The 17,542-nt window shown below is 43.1% G+C and overlaps 1 protein-coding gene across 1 annotated transcript; it reads right to left on the bottom strand.

Moving 5' to 3' along the window:
* Nucleotides 1-320: 320 nt before the first annotated feature.
* Nucleotides 321-11,118, bottom strand: GARIN1A (golgi associated RAB2 interactor 1A). Its single transcript, XM_058529457.1, has 5 exons — nt 10,966-11,118; nt 7,978-8,162; nt 6,895-7,144; nt 5,252-5,370; nt 321-671 (listed from the first exon to the last, which is right to left on the bottom strand). The coding sequence occupies exons 1-5, from the start codon at nt 11,116-11,118 to the stop codon at nt 476-478; spliced, it is 903 nt and encodes a 300-aa protein (XP_058385440.1). The 3' UTR covers nt 321-475.
* Between the last annotated feature and the right edge of the window lie 6,424 nt (nt 11,119-17,542).

Below are 17,542 nucleotides of genomic sequence, written 5' to 3'. Positions count from 1 at the left end.
CTTGCATGAGATAAGTGGGCAACACAAATGCATCTCCCAGCTGGTCACCATCATTCTCAGGATTTCTTTCACTTTGGGCTTGTAGCAGCCCAGCCTGTTCCCCTTGCCTCCCCCTTTGAAAGAGGAAGTTGGATTTCTCCCCAGCCCCTTTCCTCTGAACTATCTCTCTTGGCTTTGCTTGGCTGCTTTAGGGTTTCAACTGAGCAGAGACAGAAGGTTTTTCCCACTTATTTTCCCAAGGAGTGATCTCCTGCTCCTAATCAGTCCTTCCCCAGCCTGGAGACCCCTATAGCACAGCCTACAACAATTAAGGACTCACTTGTAGGTTTATTGGTGGAAGTACAGAAGCACCTTGTGATAAACACCATCTCACCTCTCTCATGGAGTTTGGCCCACAATGGGAACACAGCATTATAGGAGGTTGTAGCAAGTGACTGAATAAAGTCAGGGAAGATCACCACGTTTTAGCTCCATCTCAGGGTCCCAAAAAGTTCTGTCCAAGGGCACTGGCTACAGGAGTCTGAAGGAAGTGCTCCTCCGGATTGTCTTGTTCCCAGAGGCTGTGGCTCAAGGTGGCTCTCATGGGTACATTCATATTGACTGGAGATGCCACAGGTGAGAGTGTCTTGCAGCTGTTGAAATCATCTGTCTCAATGGCAGTGTCAGAGTTTCTGTTGGAGCCCAGGAATTTTGGAATCATTGAAAGCAATGGAAGAAAAAGAAGGCATTGTTAAAAATCTAATTTAAAAACTGTTTTCTAATTACGTCTTTTCCAGCACAAATGCCTTGAACACAGATGTGAACATGGAAATGACAGGCCATGACAATATGTACATATGGTATGATGTATCTAAGAGTGACCTGAGAGAAAGCCAAGTGGGAGAGAAGCTGGAGCTAAGGCCTGCTCTGCTGAAGTCAGTCACTCCTCCAAACCTTAAGCATTGCTTTTATGTGTTGAGAACCTAACATGTCACGACTCAAGGCAAAATCTGAACCCACCGGGATATCTGCCTGACGCCCACTATAACCTGTCCGGCATCAGCCTAAGCACAAAGAAAACCTTAACACAGTTCTCCAAAACAGTAGCAACTTAAAAAAAAAGATCACAACCACTTAGTGTGTCCAGAAAAACACACAGTGTGGCTAAAATTTTTTTTTAAAATTTTGATTCCAAGTGAAATACATATTTATTCTAAATGAAAAAACTTGAAACTATAAAACAGCACCAAAAAAAATAAAAATCACTCACACTGTAACTATTCATACATAAGTGCAGTGAGTTTTTTTTTTTTTTTTAAGTGAAAATAATTTTAGAGTTTTTTAGCTAGACTGGCAATGCGGCCAAATAATCTAAAAACCTCGTTGCCACAACACACCTAGAAATGCTGGATAAAATATAAAAAGTATAATTTTAAATGCATTGTTGAACTCACAAGAAGTAAAGAAGAATCCCAGGGGCCAAAAATTAAAGACCGGCGAAGTGAGTGTGAGCAGAAGCTGGGCTGCCTGAGTGACTTGCCAGTCTTGGTCACCCAGGGCTGGGGTTTTCATGGCCCTCTGACACAGGAGATAAGGTCTAGGGCCCAAGCTGGACGGGGAGCTAACTGAAGTATTTAAGTATATAAATCCAGGACTTTCAAAGCTACATTCTTGGCAAAAAGTTACACCAGAACGAAATCCATCCAGGGTCACAAGCTCATCTATATCAACCTGGATTCTGGGTCAAAAAAAAAGTCTTCTGAAATTTCTTATCTTTGGGCCTGTCCTTATGCTGGTTTGAGGTCTGTAATGAAATGGTCCAAGAACTCCTATGCTGAGAAACTAGTATAAAAGATTTCTCCTGAGCCAGTAACATCTTTGAGGCACCTGACAGAAGCAAACTTACAATGGTGCTTTGGAGTCACTCCTCACCCCCCCTCCCCCTCCCACCAAAATTTGGGGGAATATGAGTCCCACATGTTTGAGATAAAGTCTGTTTGAGATAAGCGCCAGACAGCTCAAGACCCATGTGATATCAGTATCTGTGTGAGAGGAAGTGGAGAGAAGCAACAGGGCATCTGATGTACCTAAAAACAGGAGCGCTCCTAAATCTCCCACAGTCTCTCCGGAAAGTGCCGCAGGCCAACTTAAGAAGGAAACTGGAAGTAAGTGCCAGGGGTCCGTGGTGAAATCTGAAGGGGCTGGAGCGTTATGTGCCCTACGACCTCTCAAAATCATCAGAACACTCTCCCTTGCAGGACACAGCCTCAAGCTAAGGAAAAGCCACTGGAAACTGAATCCAAATTGAGTAAGATAGGGCCGGCCCCGTGGCTTAGTGGTTATGAGCGCACGCTGCACTGCTGGCGGCCTGGGTTCGGATCTTGGGCGCGCACCCACGCACCGCTTCTCCGGCCATGCTGAGGCCGCGTCCCACATACAGCAACTAGAAGGATGTGCAGCTATGACATACAGCTATCTACTGGGGCTTTGGGGGAAAAAAATAAATAAATAAAATTATAAAGTCAGTCCACCTAAAAAAACAAACAAACAAACAAATTGAGTAAGATAGAGACAATAGAAGCAAAGCAAAGAGAGAGGTCAGCTGAAGGTAAGAGAGACGAACACAGCTAAGGAGGGCCATAAACACTTCACAAGAACGACACAAGAGGGAGCTCTAGAGCAGAAGCCGGAAAGCTACCGGACGCCTGCCACCTTCCCAAAGGTTCAGGAACACCATTTCACGTAAAAATAAGCATCAGTAAAGGATCATAATCAAACCACACACAAAATTATATAAGAAAGGAGGAGGATATGAAGCATAATAAATCCTTACAGACCATGAAAGTACATTAAAAAGATGTGCCTACAGGGGCCAGCCCCGTGGCATAGCGGTTAAGTGCTCGCGCTCTGCTGCTGGCGGCCAGTGGTTTGGATCCCGGGTGCGCACTGAGGCACTGCTCTTCAGGCCATGCTGTGGCGGCATCCCGTATAAAGTGGAGGAAGGTGGGCACAGATGTTAGCCCAGGGCCAGTCTTCCCCAGCAAAAAGAGGAGGATTGGCAGATGTTAGCTCAGGGCTGATCTTCCTCGCAAAAAAAAAAAAAAAAAAAGATGTGCCTACAAAACACATGGAAACTGCAACCTAGCATCTCAAAATGAGCTAAAAGAAATTAAGAAAATGACAGAATATGTGGAAGAACAATAGAAGTCAGAATTTTAAAGATTTATGGAGGAAGTGATAAAGTTGAGACAAACATTAGATATTTTTAGGAAAAAAAAATTATTTCCAAAATGAAGCCTAAACTATAAAGAACACAAGAGCAAAGAAAGCAGATATCACCTCAAGGGAGATAGAAGACTAAAGGGAGGAGAGTTTAAAGAATATAAAAGAAAGAGAAAGTGACAGATCTATTAGATGGGCAAAGATGATCCAACATACAAATAATAAGGGCACCCAAAGAAGAAAATTTACATTATAATTCAAGAAAACTATCTTGAAACAAACAAACAAACAGAAGACTGGAAAGTACATACAAGGCACAGTGTGACCTGAGAGAACTGACCATCATGACCACCACTGGGACGCTGCCCCAGAGCGAGGCTATAAAAGCTCTGACAGAGAGGATGTGTGGAGAGTCCTTTGTATAGAGCTGCTGCCTCTTCCCCCAAAACTGAAAAAGAGGGGCTTCCAAGACCACCCAGAGAGCTTGAGCTTGGTCCCTGGGGTCTGGGAGACCCAGTAGGTAGGGGCACAACTCCTGCCCAGGAAACATGGAGAGTGGCAGAGATGGGAGAGGGGGTTTCTTTGGTGGTGGAGTGAAGAGGAGTTGCTTCTGTGTCCAGGAGGCACAGTCCTCCTCTCCAGTGGCCGAAGTGTGAGAGGGCATTTCCTGAGGACCAGAAGTGGACTGTATCAGAGCGAGTAGCCAGCCTGGAGCCACCGTAAACCCCACCCAAGAGGACTCCCTTAAGGAGTGAGGGGACTCTGACAACTAGTGCCTGGGTGGCTCGGATTCCTGCAGAGCCAGGGCGCAAGGAGGGGTGGTGGCCACATGCAAGGAAGGTGTCACAGCATCACCAGAGCTGCAGTCGGGGTGGGGGGGCATGAGGGGGACTTCAAAGAACCCAAAGAACCTAAGAGGAAAAAAGTCAGCTTTGAACGTAGGCAAACAGAAAGAGAAGAGTGACAACCCAGTGCCTACTATGAAAGGCCATCTTAATATGGGGCCAGGCTGAGAAAAGGGAAAAGGTGTGATCAGTCCAGAGTTTGGATAATTTTCACGCACTGAACATTTTAATTTCAGGATGGATGCTGCTTTTGCAATTTAAAGGGACCAAAGGACCTTTTATGTTCTAAGAGGGAGCTCATCTGCTATGGGGCCTTCCCAGAGAGTGAGGAAGATTCGCCCTGAGCTAACATCTGTTGCCAATCTTCCTCTTTTTGCTTGAGGAAGACTGTCCCTGAGCTAACATCTGTGCCAATCTTCCTCTATTTTGTATGTGGGACGCTACCACAGCACAGCTTGGTGAGCAGTGCATGGTTCCATGCCTGGGATCAGAACCCGTGAACCCCGGGGCCGCTGAAGCGGAGCACACAAACTCAACCACTACGCCACTGGGCCAGCCCCAAGAACCAGCTTTTATCCAGGGGCAAGAGGAAAATTTCTCCCACTGAAAAAATTACAAAGGGAAGACAAAAATAAATTTGCATTTTGGTGACACCCTACAAGTTGTATTTGTTTAACATACTGGTTGCACAATCTTGCTTTGGGTTTCTATTGCTTGTTACAGAAAGAGTCTAATACAATTACTTAGTAAATTAGTAAAACTTTGTAGCCAGTCATGGTCTCCCTTTTGGATTACTGTCTGTACTGTCCATTTACAGAAGAGATAGGTGAGGCAAAGAGAACTCGGGATTGTCTTACCCATGGGACCTTGGTGAGTTAGGATTGGAGATAGTCGATAGGATCTGACCCCATGAGCCTGCTTTATTAGCTTACCCTTCTTTGAATTAATTGACTCATCCCTCATTCCTTTTACTGAGCACCTTCCATATGAAAACACTGGGGTTTGCCTAGGAAATATTCAGATCAATCAGCCACAGACCCTGTTTTCAAGGACAGGCTTACAATTAAGTTGAGGGGTAAAAGTCACGTACATACCTGTCTAGAATAAAAAGAAGGAACTGAGATAGCCTGGTAGAGGGTGTCACTGACCCCCTCCATGGCTCTGCTGCAGGAAGGGATGCGGGGCTGCCTGCACAGAGGACCCACCTGTCTGCTGTGAGCTGAGACCTTCCTGTGAGATGTGAGAAACTGCCACTTGTCTGCTCAGCTGCCGACAGCAGGAAGCTTTCACTGGGCTGGGAGGATGACGGGAGGCTGCTTTCAGGCTGGATGGAGAAATATACAGTCAGATGACCAGCTCTGCTCCCTGATAGTTCTTGGCCTCCTCGGGCCGGAACCTTGAAGGCACTCACTTGAGCCTTCCAGCCTACCCCTGGGGACCTGTTCCTCAGACATTAAGCCCTAGAATCATCAGACCAAAAACGAGGCCCGGGGCAGGACCACCTCCTCTCTCTGATGGGGCGCTGTGACTATTCCGCCCAGAACACAAGATCGGAACATTAAGAACCAGAGCAGGAGAGCTGTACAAGCTGACTTTCGAAGTTAGTGATGGCATACCTGAAGCATACAACTTAAATGAGAGGGGGAAAGTGTTTGGATTCTGAAATCTGAAGATTTTAGGCAATCTAATCTATTGAGCTTTTCCTTCCTGTGCTTCTACCCTCAGCAGGTCCTGGGAAAGGCTTCTCTGTGTCAAAAGAAAGAAAAAAATCTTAAATAACTTGAAAGGGAAAAGCAAATCCTTGGGGGAAATACTTGCAAAAGCTTGTGATTAAAAGGTTAAAATTCTTGATGTATAAAAAGCTTTGTTTTACAAATCAATTTAGAAAAATACAAGGATGCCAATAGAAAAATGGCCAAACAACATAACAGACAATGCAAAAAAACAACAAAAAAAACATGTAACAATGCTCAAACTCATTGAAAATCAAAGATGCCACCTTTTTAGCTATCATATTAGAAAATTTATTAAAATTCATACTTCTCAGTTGTGATAAGGATTCAGTGACACAGACACTCATAGAGAGTATAATTTGGTATGACCTTTCTGGAAATAATCTGGCAATATGTATCAAGAACCTTAAAAATGTTCATACCCTTTGAATTCTGCTTCTAAAAGTCTATTCTGAGAAAACAATCAGAAATGTGGACATGCATGCTTGTTTTTAGCATCCTTTACAATAATGAAAAGTTAGAAATAACTCTAAATGTCTATTGGTAGGGGAATGGTGAAGTAAGTTCTAATTTGTTCATACAACTGAATAGCATGAAATTATCAAACTGATGTGTATGAAGAGCTTTTAAAAGACATGGAAAAGTGCTTATGATATAAGCTAAATTGAAAAAAGCAACATTCAGAAATGTATATATATTTAATGTCCTCAAATATATAAATTAAAAATTCAGTTAAAATGAAAGACTAGAAGGAAATATGCCAAAATGTTCCAAGTGATTGCTTGGGGCTGGAGAGAAGTGGGGGTGATTTTCCTGTAATTTTCTCATTTTCTTCAAGGAACATTAGTCCTTTATAACACTGAAAAAAAAAAAACAGCAAAAAAATAGAAAACCATTTTTATGTGAGTTAAGTACTTTATAGCTCTTTTTCAGGAAAACTAAATTAATTTGCTTTCTATGTTTGTAGATCTCAATTGGGTGTGTGCATATCATTGACCCTTGAAAATGAAGTCTGCTCGTCAATTCACTAGACTTGAATATCCACCAGTCCCCACAAGGCGCTATGCCTCCCTTCCCCCCTGACTCTACAGATCTTGGCGGGAGGGCCCACTTACTGTTGTTTCGGTGGAGCTGCTGGGCATCCTGGGCACCAGGCAGTGAGTGAACTGGATTCTTGGGTCTTTGGTGGTGATGGACAGACCTTTCTGCAGAATTTTCACCAAGCGGATCCAGAATTGAAACACGGCCTCTGGATGTTTTTCATGGAGCCTCAGGTAGTAGATCTTTTCAGTCACCGTCCTAACCCTCAGGATGCGTTGGAGCCGGTCGCAGATTCGCAGCTCCACATACTTCAGGGGGAGAATCCTGGACACAATCAGGAAATTCCCACAGTGGAGAAGCCCATGATTTTAATCAACCATGCTGGTGCCTACCTAGAGCCTGGCTCAACCTCACTAGGCTCCCACCTCTGCTTGGGGGATGTCCAAGAGAGAAAGCTCGTGGTCTGAGAGTAGGAATGGTTACTAAGACTGACTCTTCTCTGAGGTCCAGGGCCTTAGTTGTTAAAGAATCTGCCCACATCAGTAACAATGGCTGATGGTCAACATATAATATCTCATTTAATCCTCACAACAACCCCTTGATGAAGGAAAGATAAGTATTATTAATTACCTTTTTCAGAATTGGAAACTGAGGCTCAGAGAAGCTAAGTGATTTGCCCAAATTTAGTTCTTCTTAAGTAGGACCCGGAACCAAGGTTTTCTGACTCCATTTCCAGGTCTCCTTCTCCCTATATCCTGATTAACTGTGTTGAAAGAGTAAGGAGAAGGATGGACGTCTCCTATACTACCATGATTTTTTTTTTCCATCTCAACACCTCAAAATCCCATTTGACTTTCATACCCCTCACCTTTTTTTGGAAACCCTGTAAGTCTATATAGAGAAAATAAAAATAAGCAAAAGGAAGCCAATATCCTCAAAAACTAGGCTGAGACAGGGACTGGTGCTCTACCCACAGCACCAAGTACAGTGCTTGGTACAAACAGATACTAAATAGATATTTGTTAAATGAATGAATGAACTCTACATAGTTTATACACTAAAGAACACAGTCCTTTCTTTTCATCTAAAGTCCAGCGGCAAAACCATGCAGTCAGTCATCCCACCCCTTCTGGCCCCTCCCTCAAGCATTTCTTTACCTGCTGAGGGTGATGACTGGAGCACAACCAGGTGGGCTCCAAGTGGAAGACTGACCCTGCGGCCAGGTGACGTTGGCCATCAGGAGGATGTTGGGGAGTGGCAAGGAGGGCACCGAGGAGGTCACCCCGAGGATCACAGTGGTAGACCCTTCACAGACATCCATCCAGTTCCCGGGCTTAGTGACCTAGAAATCAGCCCCAGGTATGTGGGTCAGAGAGAAGCAAAAGACAAGGGTGGAAGGTACAGGTGCTAGAAAGTGGCACTTCAACTTGTGACGGGCTTGGAGCACCTGTGCTTCTTGCAGGCACGTGGAACATTGGGCGGGGCCATGACCTGCATCCATCCTCTTTGTAGGTCTCCCCAAGACTTAAGCTCTTTGCCAAAAGGAACGCTATATTGCCCTTCTTCATGTCCTCTGCATTAACTAGTTTTAAAAGGATGCACTAGTAAGAAAAACCGAGTGGCATTAAAATGTTATTCCTCCAGCCTTGAATAGAGGAGGTTTGAATAGAGGAAACCAGGAGAGGTTTCCAATGGTCTGGATGGGAGATTGTGTGAAGAAAGTTCCAGAAGAGGAGGAGAGTGAGGAAAGAGCTGTTGAATGGGAAAGACCCAGGCAGTCCAACTTGAGGGAGGTTTGGGGAGCTTCCCCCAAGATGAGGGAGGGCCCAGCTTGTTACTGAGTCTTGAGTGTAATAACGACCTGTTCTGTTGCAGCACCCGGGGCTGTGTCAGGACAGGGAGACGGGATGCCTGGCACTGGGGCACCGTGTCTCAGCTAAGACACTCCCACCTCACTGTCCAGGGCAGGCAGAGAAGCACCAAAACTGTGGCCTCTAAGGAACCACAGGGACCAGGGTAACAAACATCTGAGGAGTGACCCCTATATTCCCAACACAAGAGGGCTTTCACCCAATGTTCTAGACTTTGTAAGACCGGGATCATTTCACAGCCCCTAGTGGAACTGGGGACAAGGGGAAAGCCCCAGGGATGACTGAAATTTAAGTTCCCACAAACCTGACCAGATGGTGCTCCAAGAAAAGTGAGTTGATTTTGGAAAAAAAAGTGACATTTCTTGGAGACATGCTGTGGAATGAAACTCATATCCACTACAAAACAGAGAGGGCTGCACACACTGAGAGTAAGTGCTAAATAAATGTTTGTGGGTGATGCTGCTCAGAGGTGAGGGAGGTGAGGGTGATGCTGAGGAGCGGGAGGGAGGGTGCAGCATAATGGTGTGGGAGGATCATCTCAAGGAAACGTTAGCTCCACCGTGGGTCAGCTTCAGCAGGCAGGCTTTCCTCCTCCTGGGCACAGTCTGAGTTTCCTGCTGCCTGAGACACTTAGTGTCCAGCCAGAGAATCTAAACAGTTCTAATATTAGGCCAAAGAGAACATATTAAGAGAATAAACTTGCTGCCAAAATAGAATCACATCCAAATAGAAATGACTAGAATTTGGTATCCTGAATCCATATCTCTGGACTAGAATCTGGACCTCCCATGTTACTGCTCCCTCTCTACCGAGAGTGTGTTAGGAATGAGCGCGTCCCCATGTTGCCCGCTGATCGCCCAACTACGCTGCTCCCTGGGGCAGTGCAGGGACATGGAGCACCCAGAGCCATGAACCAGCTGTTAGAACTCTGGGGGACTTCATCAGAGAGTAGCTCGTTTTTCTGTGAAGAGGTCTCCAAATTAAGCCCAATACCCACCTCAAATTTTGCCCACTCTCTCCTGTAACTCCTCACGGCTTTTCAACTACATCAAGTGGATATATATATATATATATTTTGTGTGTGTGAGGAAGAGTGTCCCAGAGCTAACATCTGTGCCAATCTTCCTCCACTTTACAGGCAGGATGCCACCACAGCACGTCTCAATCTGCGGTGTGTAGGTCTGCGCCCAGGATCCGAACCCACATACCCTGGGCCACCAAAGCGGAGCATGCGTACTTAACCACTACGCCACTGGGCTGGCCCCCATGAAATGGATTCCTGACTGCAAACCCTCCCTGAGCATTCCAGCCTCCTGCCTTCCCCAGGTACCTGCGGTCTCTCTACCCAGAACATCCTCTCCCTACTCTTCCACTTACGAAAGTCTCAGCAATATCTCAAAGAATGGCTTAAGACCTTGTCTTCCGGGAAGCCTTCTTCAACTGCCAAAATCCAGAGAGAGTGCTCTGAACTCCCTCGGCACCACTCTCTGTGCTCATGCTTTAGGGATCAGTTGGTCTGAGCCATCTGACATAGAGCTTTCTTAACAGTTACCATTTTATAACATGCCCTTGAAACCTACAAATTCATAAGCTTCTGGACCAGGGACAATATCTGATCTCTCTATGCACCTCCTGCCCGACACACAGCTTGCTTATTAACTGGTTATGCCACACCTGCAAGGGAGCACAGGTGCACAGGTTCCGGCCAGATCACGAGAGAGGGACGGGCATCACCTCGGTAGGTGTCATACATATTAAAATGACCGCCCCATATCCCTGTGGCTCCATGCTTTCCATGCCACAAATGCTCACTTCCATCCATCATATCACCACCCTTTGAGGGATGGTAGAATCTGGCCAAGGCCAATTTATTCAGGGGCCTTGCTCTCAAACGAGGCTGTTTCTAAACCATCCCAGAGAGAGGAGGTTAGATTTCAGAGCAGGGATTCTGGCAGCTACCTTCATCCCCTCTAACCAGCCAGTTTGCGCTAGTGGCCCCAGGAGGGTGCCTGTGGACCCTGCCTGGGAGTGAGCTCTGAAGTCTCCTTTTGCAGGGTAGAACTCTATTTCCTTAAAACACGCAACCTGCAGGGAACTCTATGACCCTATAGGCACAAACAGGTGAACTTGGGACCCAGACCCTCTGATTTCTCTAGCCATAGTGGCTTCTTTTTCTTCCCCAGGGCTTTCAAAGGCTACAGCATTTTTGGACCAAGCCCCAGAAACAGGTTTTGGAAAGAGAAAGAGAGCTGGCCCTGAGCTGCACAAGGATACCTGGATAAAGTTGCTTTCAAACACCGCCGAGTCGGAGAAGAGGTTGAATTCTGGAGAATGAATCAGTTGACAAAGAAGGCCATCTTCCACCCCAAGTTCTACTCCAGGGCCTGGTTCCCTGACCTCAGGTGGAAGGCCCCTAATTTTATTCATTGATCCTTGGGAAGAATGGGCTGGGGAACATCTCTGGGGCTCCACGCAGACCCAGCCCAACTCCAGGTGTTGGTGTGACCACTGCTCCCCCCAGCTCCACGGCTCCACCTGCCCTCCTGACTTGTGGGCTGTCCAGCAGGCCAGGGAGAGCCTGTCAGCTCACAATGGCAGGAATGACATCAGGCAATGTGATGGGTAACAACAGGAAAGGAAAAAAAGAAGAGGAAAGGAAGGATTGGGAGTGAGGAGGGTTTTCTCTCCCCCTTCCTACTCACTACAAACTAGCAGTAATGTAGCCTATTCCATTTTTCACTCAATCCCCCCACAAACATGAGTACAATGACTCTCCCAAGGTTATGCCAAGACAGCAGTGAGCTGGCCAGAACAGCAAAGAAGGCTCTTGGGAAACCCTCAGCCTTCAATCTTCCCCCTCACAGCGAAGCATCTCACAAACTTTTTCTGTAAGTGCGAATCATTCACCTAAAATCAGGCCCTCCCCTGGCCGGTGGAGCTCGGTTGGTGGACAGCAGTTCACCACAGTCTTCCCTTCCCCATCTCATGGGATAAAATGAGAATTTTTGTTTAAACACCAGGTGGTTAACAAAGCAAAGAGGATTTTATTTGGAACCAGTGGGCAAAGGAAGAATTAGTGGCACAGTGGTATACTGGAGCCAGCGCAAAAAAGATCACGAGATCTGATTGTTAAATTTTCAAGAACTTTACAGGCCAGTTGTTAAACACAGCCATTATTAAAAATTTAATTATATAAACTTACAATTAAATAAATTACATAAGAAACAAAGGTAATAAATAGCCCAAACTTATCACTTCTTAATTACATTTTACTGCTCTCTACACCCTTCAGGACATTTGTATCTATTGTATCCACATGGTAGAAATACCATATAATGATGGCTACTGTTGCATATCTCTTCTCATTGTGTGTTCAGGAACTGCCTGTTGGTCACTATCTTGAAACCAGCCATATTGGGAGTTATTTACACCATGGAAATCACCAAATGCTACAAATCAGGCTAATTGTATAGACTAAAGTGATAAAGAAAATGTTAATGATGCAGATTAAACTCAAAAGTGTGTCTGTAGCTGTTATATTGTGGGCACAAAAGAATCTGAGGAAATAGTCTTCCAGTATTTGAAAGCTATTATCTGATTAGCAAAGAAGTTGCTTAAGTCATTGACGAACATGTAAAGCTACAGTATCCAACTTTGCTATTTCACTTCCGCCTTATTCATTGATGTAAGTGGAAAAATCAACCAACATTCAGGTAGGAACTACCCTTGTTTGTCAGCTGCATAGGTTGGCTAGGAATACAAGAGTTTGACAAAAATCAATGAAAGCTTTCTGTGAGAATCAATTGGCTATATGAAATTTACAATAAAAAGCATTGTACATTTTGTTATTTATAAACTGTGTGCTATACATGTCAATAAAATTTATTAAGAAAAACATATATACTTATATGTATGCATATATATATATTTTTTTTTTCCCCCGTAGGAGACCTGGTTGGTTGTTACATATTCACTGTACACCACTGTAGTGGCACCAACTCCTCCTCTCCTCCTGCATCTCCTATCCCTGGTACCAGGACAAGAAACTTCCACTCAGACTGGACTTCTTCAGGTTGCATGAAGTTGAGGGGTTAAATCTCTTTGTGTTTCTCCCCTGGCTGGGAGGCCTGCTTCCCATTCCCCAAAGCTGTTACATCAGAAGCAGGAGCTTATTTCTCATTGGGCTTATTTCTTCTTAAGACTTGCTCATTAGAAGAGAAAACTAACCTTTGTCTTTTTTATTGATACAAAGTCTATAACATCAGAAATTCAAACAGTCAAACAACCTGCAAGGTTATTACTTTTGCTTTCTTAACACAGTACTTTCCGTTCTTGACATTTTTTTCTCCTTTCCTTGTAAAAGAAATAGGAAGTTTCTTTTACAGTGTTGTAGCACATAAACCAAAAACTTAAATGACACAGAGAACATCAGCATGGCCCCATGTGCTGGAGTACCTCGCTTACTTGTGCAGTAGGCTCTCATTTTAAGTAAGCAGACGAATATTCACTGCAACATTGTTTGCAATAACCAGATACTGGAGACAACTTAAATGTCCATCACCAGAGCACCAGTTAAATAAATTATGATACATCCATATCATGTAATGTTTTGTAGCCATTAAAAGAATAAGGCAGCTTTATATATACTGATATGGAACGATTACCAAGACTTATTTCTTAAAAATATGCTATCACTTGGGTAAAGGAATAAAAAAAGGATATATACCCATATATCCTTGAACACGTCCAGACAATCTCTGGGAGGAGAAAAATATGGTTGCCTTAGGAGGGGGAGGGCATTGGTAACTGTGGTGAAAAAAAAGACTTCTTTTTCAAAGTATACTTTTTTGTACTGTTTGAATTACAGTCGTGCATCGCTTAATGACGGGGATATATTCTGAGAAATGTGTCATTAGGCGATTTTGTCGTTGTGCGAACATCATAGAGTATACTTACACAAACCTAGATGGTATAGCCTACTGCACACCTAGGCTATACAGTATAGCCTATTGCTCCTAGGCTACAAACCTCAAACTGTACTGAGTACTGTAGGCAATTTTAACACAATGGTAAGTATTTGTGTATCTAAACATAGAAAAGGTACGGTGAAAATACGGTATAAAAGATAAAAAATGGTACACCTGTATCAGGCACTTACCATGAATGGAGCTTGCAGGACTAGACGTTGCTCTGGGTGAGTCAGTGAGTGAGTGGTGAGTGAATGTGAAGGCCTGGGACATTACGGTACACTACTGTAGACTTTATAAACACTGTCCACTTAGGAAACCCCAAGTTTATAAAAAAAATATTTTTCTTTCTTCAATAATTAATTAACCTTGGTTTATTGTAACTTTTTTATTTTATAAACTTTTTAATTTTTTTAACTTTTTGACTCTTTTGTAATAACAGCCTAAGACACAAACATAGTGTACAGCTGTACAAAACATTTTTTCTTTATATCCTTATTCTGTAAGCTTTTTTCTATTTTTAATTTTTTTTTTACTTTTTAAACTTTTCTGTTAAAAACTAAGACACAGAGGCTGGCCCAGTGGCATAGAGGTTAAGTTTGCACACTCTGCTTCAGTGGCCTGGGGTTCGCAGATTCGGATCCCAGGCGCGGACCTACGCAAGCCATGCTGTGGCGGCGTCCCATATAAAGTAGAGGAAGATGGGCATGGATGTTAGCCCAGGGCCAATCTACCTCAGCAAAAAGAGGAGGATTGGAATTGAATGTTAGCTCAGGGGTAATCTTCTTCAGGAAAAAAAAAAACAAAAACAAAGAAAGACACAAACACACACATTAGCCTAGGCCTACACAGGGTCAGGAACATCAATATCACTGTCTTCCCTCTCCACATCTGGTTCCACTAGAAGGTCTTCAGGGGCAATAATACGCATGGAGCTGTCATCTCCTATGATAACAATGCCTTCTTCTGGAACACCTCTTGAAGGACATACCTGAGACTCTTCTTGAGGAGGTGTCACTCTTTTCAGAAAGACATCAAGTGTGATTTGCTTGGTTTGTTTTTTTTCATCATAGATTTGCTTGTAAGCAGATAATGTACCATGAACATTCCTATTAATGAAAACCTTTTTGTGTTGGGCTCCATGTTTTCAAACTTTTTAAGGAGCTTGTTGAGGTCTGCAAAAGCTTCTGCAAACCACTTCACTGTGAATTTTCTTGGGGGTTTTTCTTTTTCTTCTCCTGCAGTTTCCTTTTCTCTTGCCTCTTCTTCAGCTATGCGTTCCTGCTCCAGTTCCAACAATCCCTCGTTAGTCAATTCCTCAGGAACCACTTCTATGAGCTCCTCAATGTCATCCTCATCTACACCCAGATTCAAGTTGTTTGCCATCTCAACCACCAACTTTTTGATTTTTGCAACCTCCCCATCCTTGGCAAATCCTTTGATGTCATGGAGGAACCCCTTAAGCTTCTTCTTCAGATGCCATTCATACACTCCTTGTGACACACCCCAAGCCCAAGCAAGGTTCTTGATGCAGTCATAGATGTTGTAATCCTTCCAGAATTGCATCAGTGTCTTCCTAAGTTGCAGCAATAGCCTGGGCAAAGGTCAGTCTCAGGTAGTAGGCCTTAAAAGCTGGTTTTAACAACTCCTTGATCTATTGGTTGGATCAAAGACGTGATGTTTGGAGAGAAACACTATTTTGATATTGGGATAAAGATCACCAATAGAATGAGGATGTCTGGGAGCACTATCAACAATAAGTAAAATCTTGAAAGGTATATTATTCTCCCAACAGTACTTCTCCATTTTGCTGGCATAGCAATTCAGGAGGATATCTTGGAAGAGGAGCTGGGTCATCTATGACTTCTTATTGCTCCTGTAGTACAGTAGCAGTGTGTGCTCACTGATATGCTTGAAGGCCCTGGGGTTCTCACTGTGCCAGATCACAAAGGCTTTCAATTGGTAGCCTCCAACATTGCCCCCAAGCAAGACTGTTATCTGGTCCCTAAAAGCCTTGAAACCTGGCATTGACTTGGCTTCCTTATAAATGAAAGTCCTTTCAGGCATCCATTTCCAGAATAGGAAGCTTTCACCCATATTGAATATTTGCTCTGGCAAGTAATTTTCTTCCACAATCAGCTTATCTAGAGTTTCCAAAAATTCTTCAGCTGCCTTCATATCAGCACTCACAGACTTACCACTCATTTTCACATTATATAGTAAACAACGATTCTTGAATTGTTTAAACCACTCCAAGCTAGCAGTAAATTCAACATTGTAGTCGGGTCCAGCTTTTTTTTTCAACATCACAAACAAACTTTTCGCTTTGGCTGTGATTGTCATGGTGCTGAGAGGCATTCACTTGTGTCTGGTCTTGAATCTAGGTCATTAGAAGTTTCTCCATGTCTGATATAGGCCCTTCTTAAATTCTTGTTAGTCTCGTTGCCTTCAATGAAGCAGATACTTTAACAGTTTCTGTCACTTTGTTCTTGTTCTTCAAGATCGTAGCTATGGCGGAATGGGACGTGCCTGACTGGCAAGCAATAACCATCACTGATTTTTCACCGTCGTAGTCCTTAATCACTTTTAATTTTGTTTCCGGGTAGTCACTCAACATGGCTTCTTATTGGCAACATTAGCAGTGGATTTTGCACACTTAAGAAGCCATGATGAATAAAACAACATGAGATTAAATCAAACAAAGAGAAAATGATGCAATCAAGAGACACGGTAAGCATAGATGTACGAGGCTGCTGCTGGTGTAGCACGGCGTACTGTTTTACAGTAAACTTTTTTAATAAATAGGAAGAGTACACCCTAAAACAACAATAAAAAGTATAGTATAGTAAATGTATAAACCAGTAACATAGTCATTTATCATCATCATCAAGTATTATATATGTGCATAAACATCTGTGCTATACTTTTACACGACTGGCAGCGCAGTAGGTTTGTTTATACCAGCATCACCAGAAACACGTGAGTAATGCATTGTGCTACGATATTGTAATGGCTATGATGTGACTAGGCAATAGGAATTTTTCAGGTCCATTATAACTTTAGGGGACCACTGTCGTATATGCAGTCCATCACGGACCAAAATGTCATTACGTGGCACATGGCTGTGTTTACTATAAGCATGTATTCCCTTTTATTTAAAAAATGTTAAAGAAATTTCTTATATGTGGCTCTACAAATATTTACTGAGTAGTAACTATGTACAAGATATGCTATATATTGGAAGAATCATTAGTAGCTCTAAAAGTGATCAGAGTTGTGGACATGTGGTCAGGGCTGTCTTAGACATAAGTATTTACTTCCTGAGGTAAAGACACATATTTGAAGAAATAATGGCTGGAAAATTTCTAAATGTAGTGAAAACTATAAACCTACATCTACACAAAGAATAGGAGCTCTAGAAATTGTAAGTATGTGAGAAAAAATTTTAAATATATATATCTATATAATTTTTAAAGTTATTTAAATAATAATCGACTCTAAAAAATTATAACAATGTAACATGTAACTTCAGGTTTAGAACATATGTATAAATAAAATATATGACAAGAACAGCACAGAGGATGAGAGGGGAGAAATAAAGGTGTACTGTTGCATGGCTCTGACATTATACATGAAGTGGTACAATACTATTTGCAGGTAGATGAGGATTGGCAATGGATGTTAGCTGAGGGCTAATCTTCCTCTCACACACACAAAAAGTTAAAGATGTCTGTTGTAAACTTTAAATAGAGGAATCATTAAAAAATTAAACAAAGAGGTACAGCTAATAAAAAATTAAAAAAGAGGAGATAAAATAGAACACAGAAGAATTCTCAGTTAATCCAAAGAAGGTAAGAAAAGAGGAAAAATGACACAAAGAATAG

This window comes from Diceros bicornis, chromosome 3 (assembly GCF_020826845.1).
Source record: "Diceros bicornis minor isolate mBicDic1 chromosome 3, mDicBic1.mat.cur, whole genome shotgun sequence".
Lineage (NCBI taxonomy): Eukaryota > Metazoa > Chordata > Mammalia > Perissodactyla > Rhinocerotidae > Diceros > Diceros bicornis.
The sequence above is the reverse complement of the archived record's forward strand: the minus strand, read 5'-3'. Positions and strand labels throughout refer to the sequence as shown.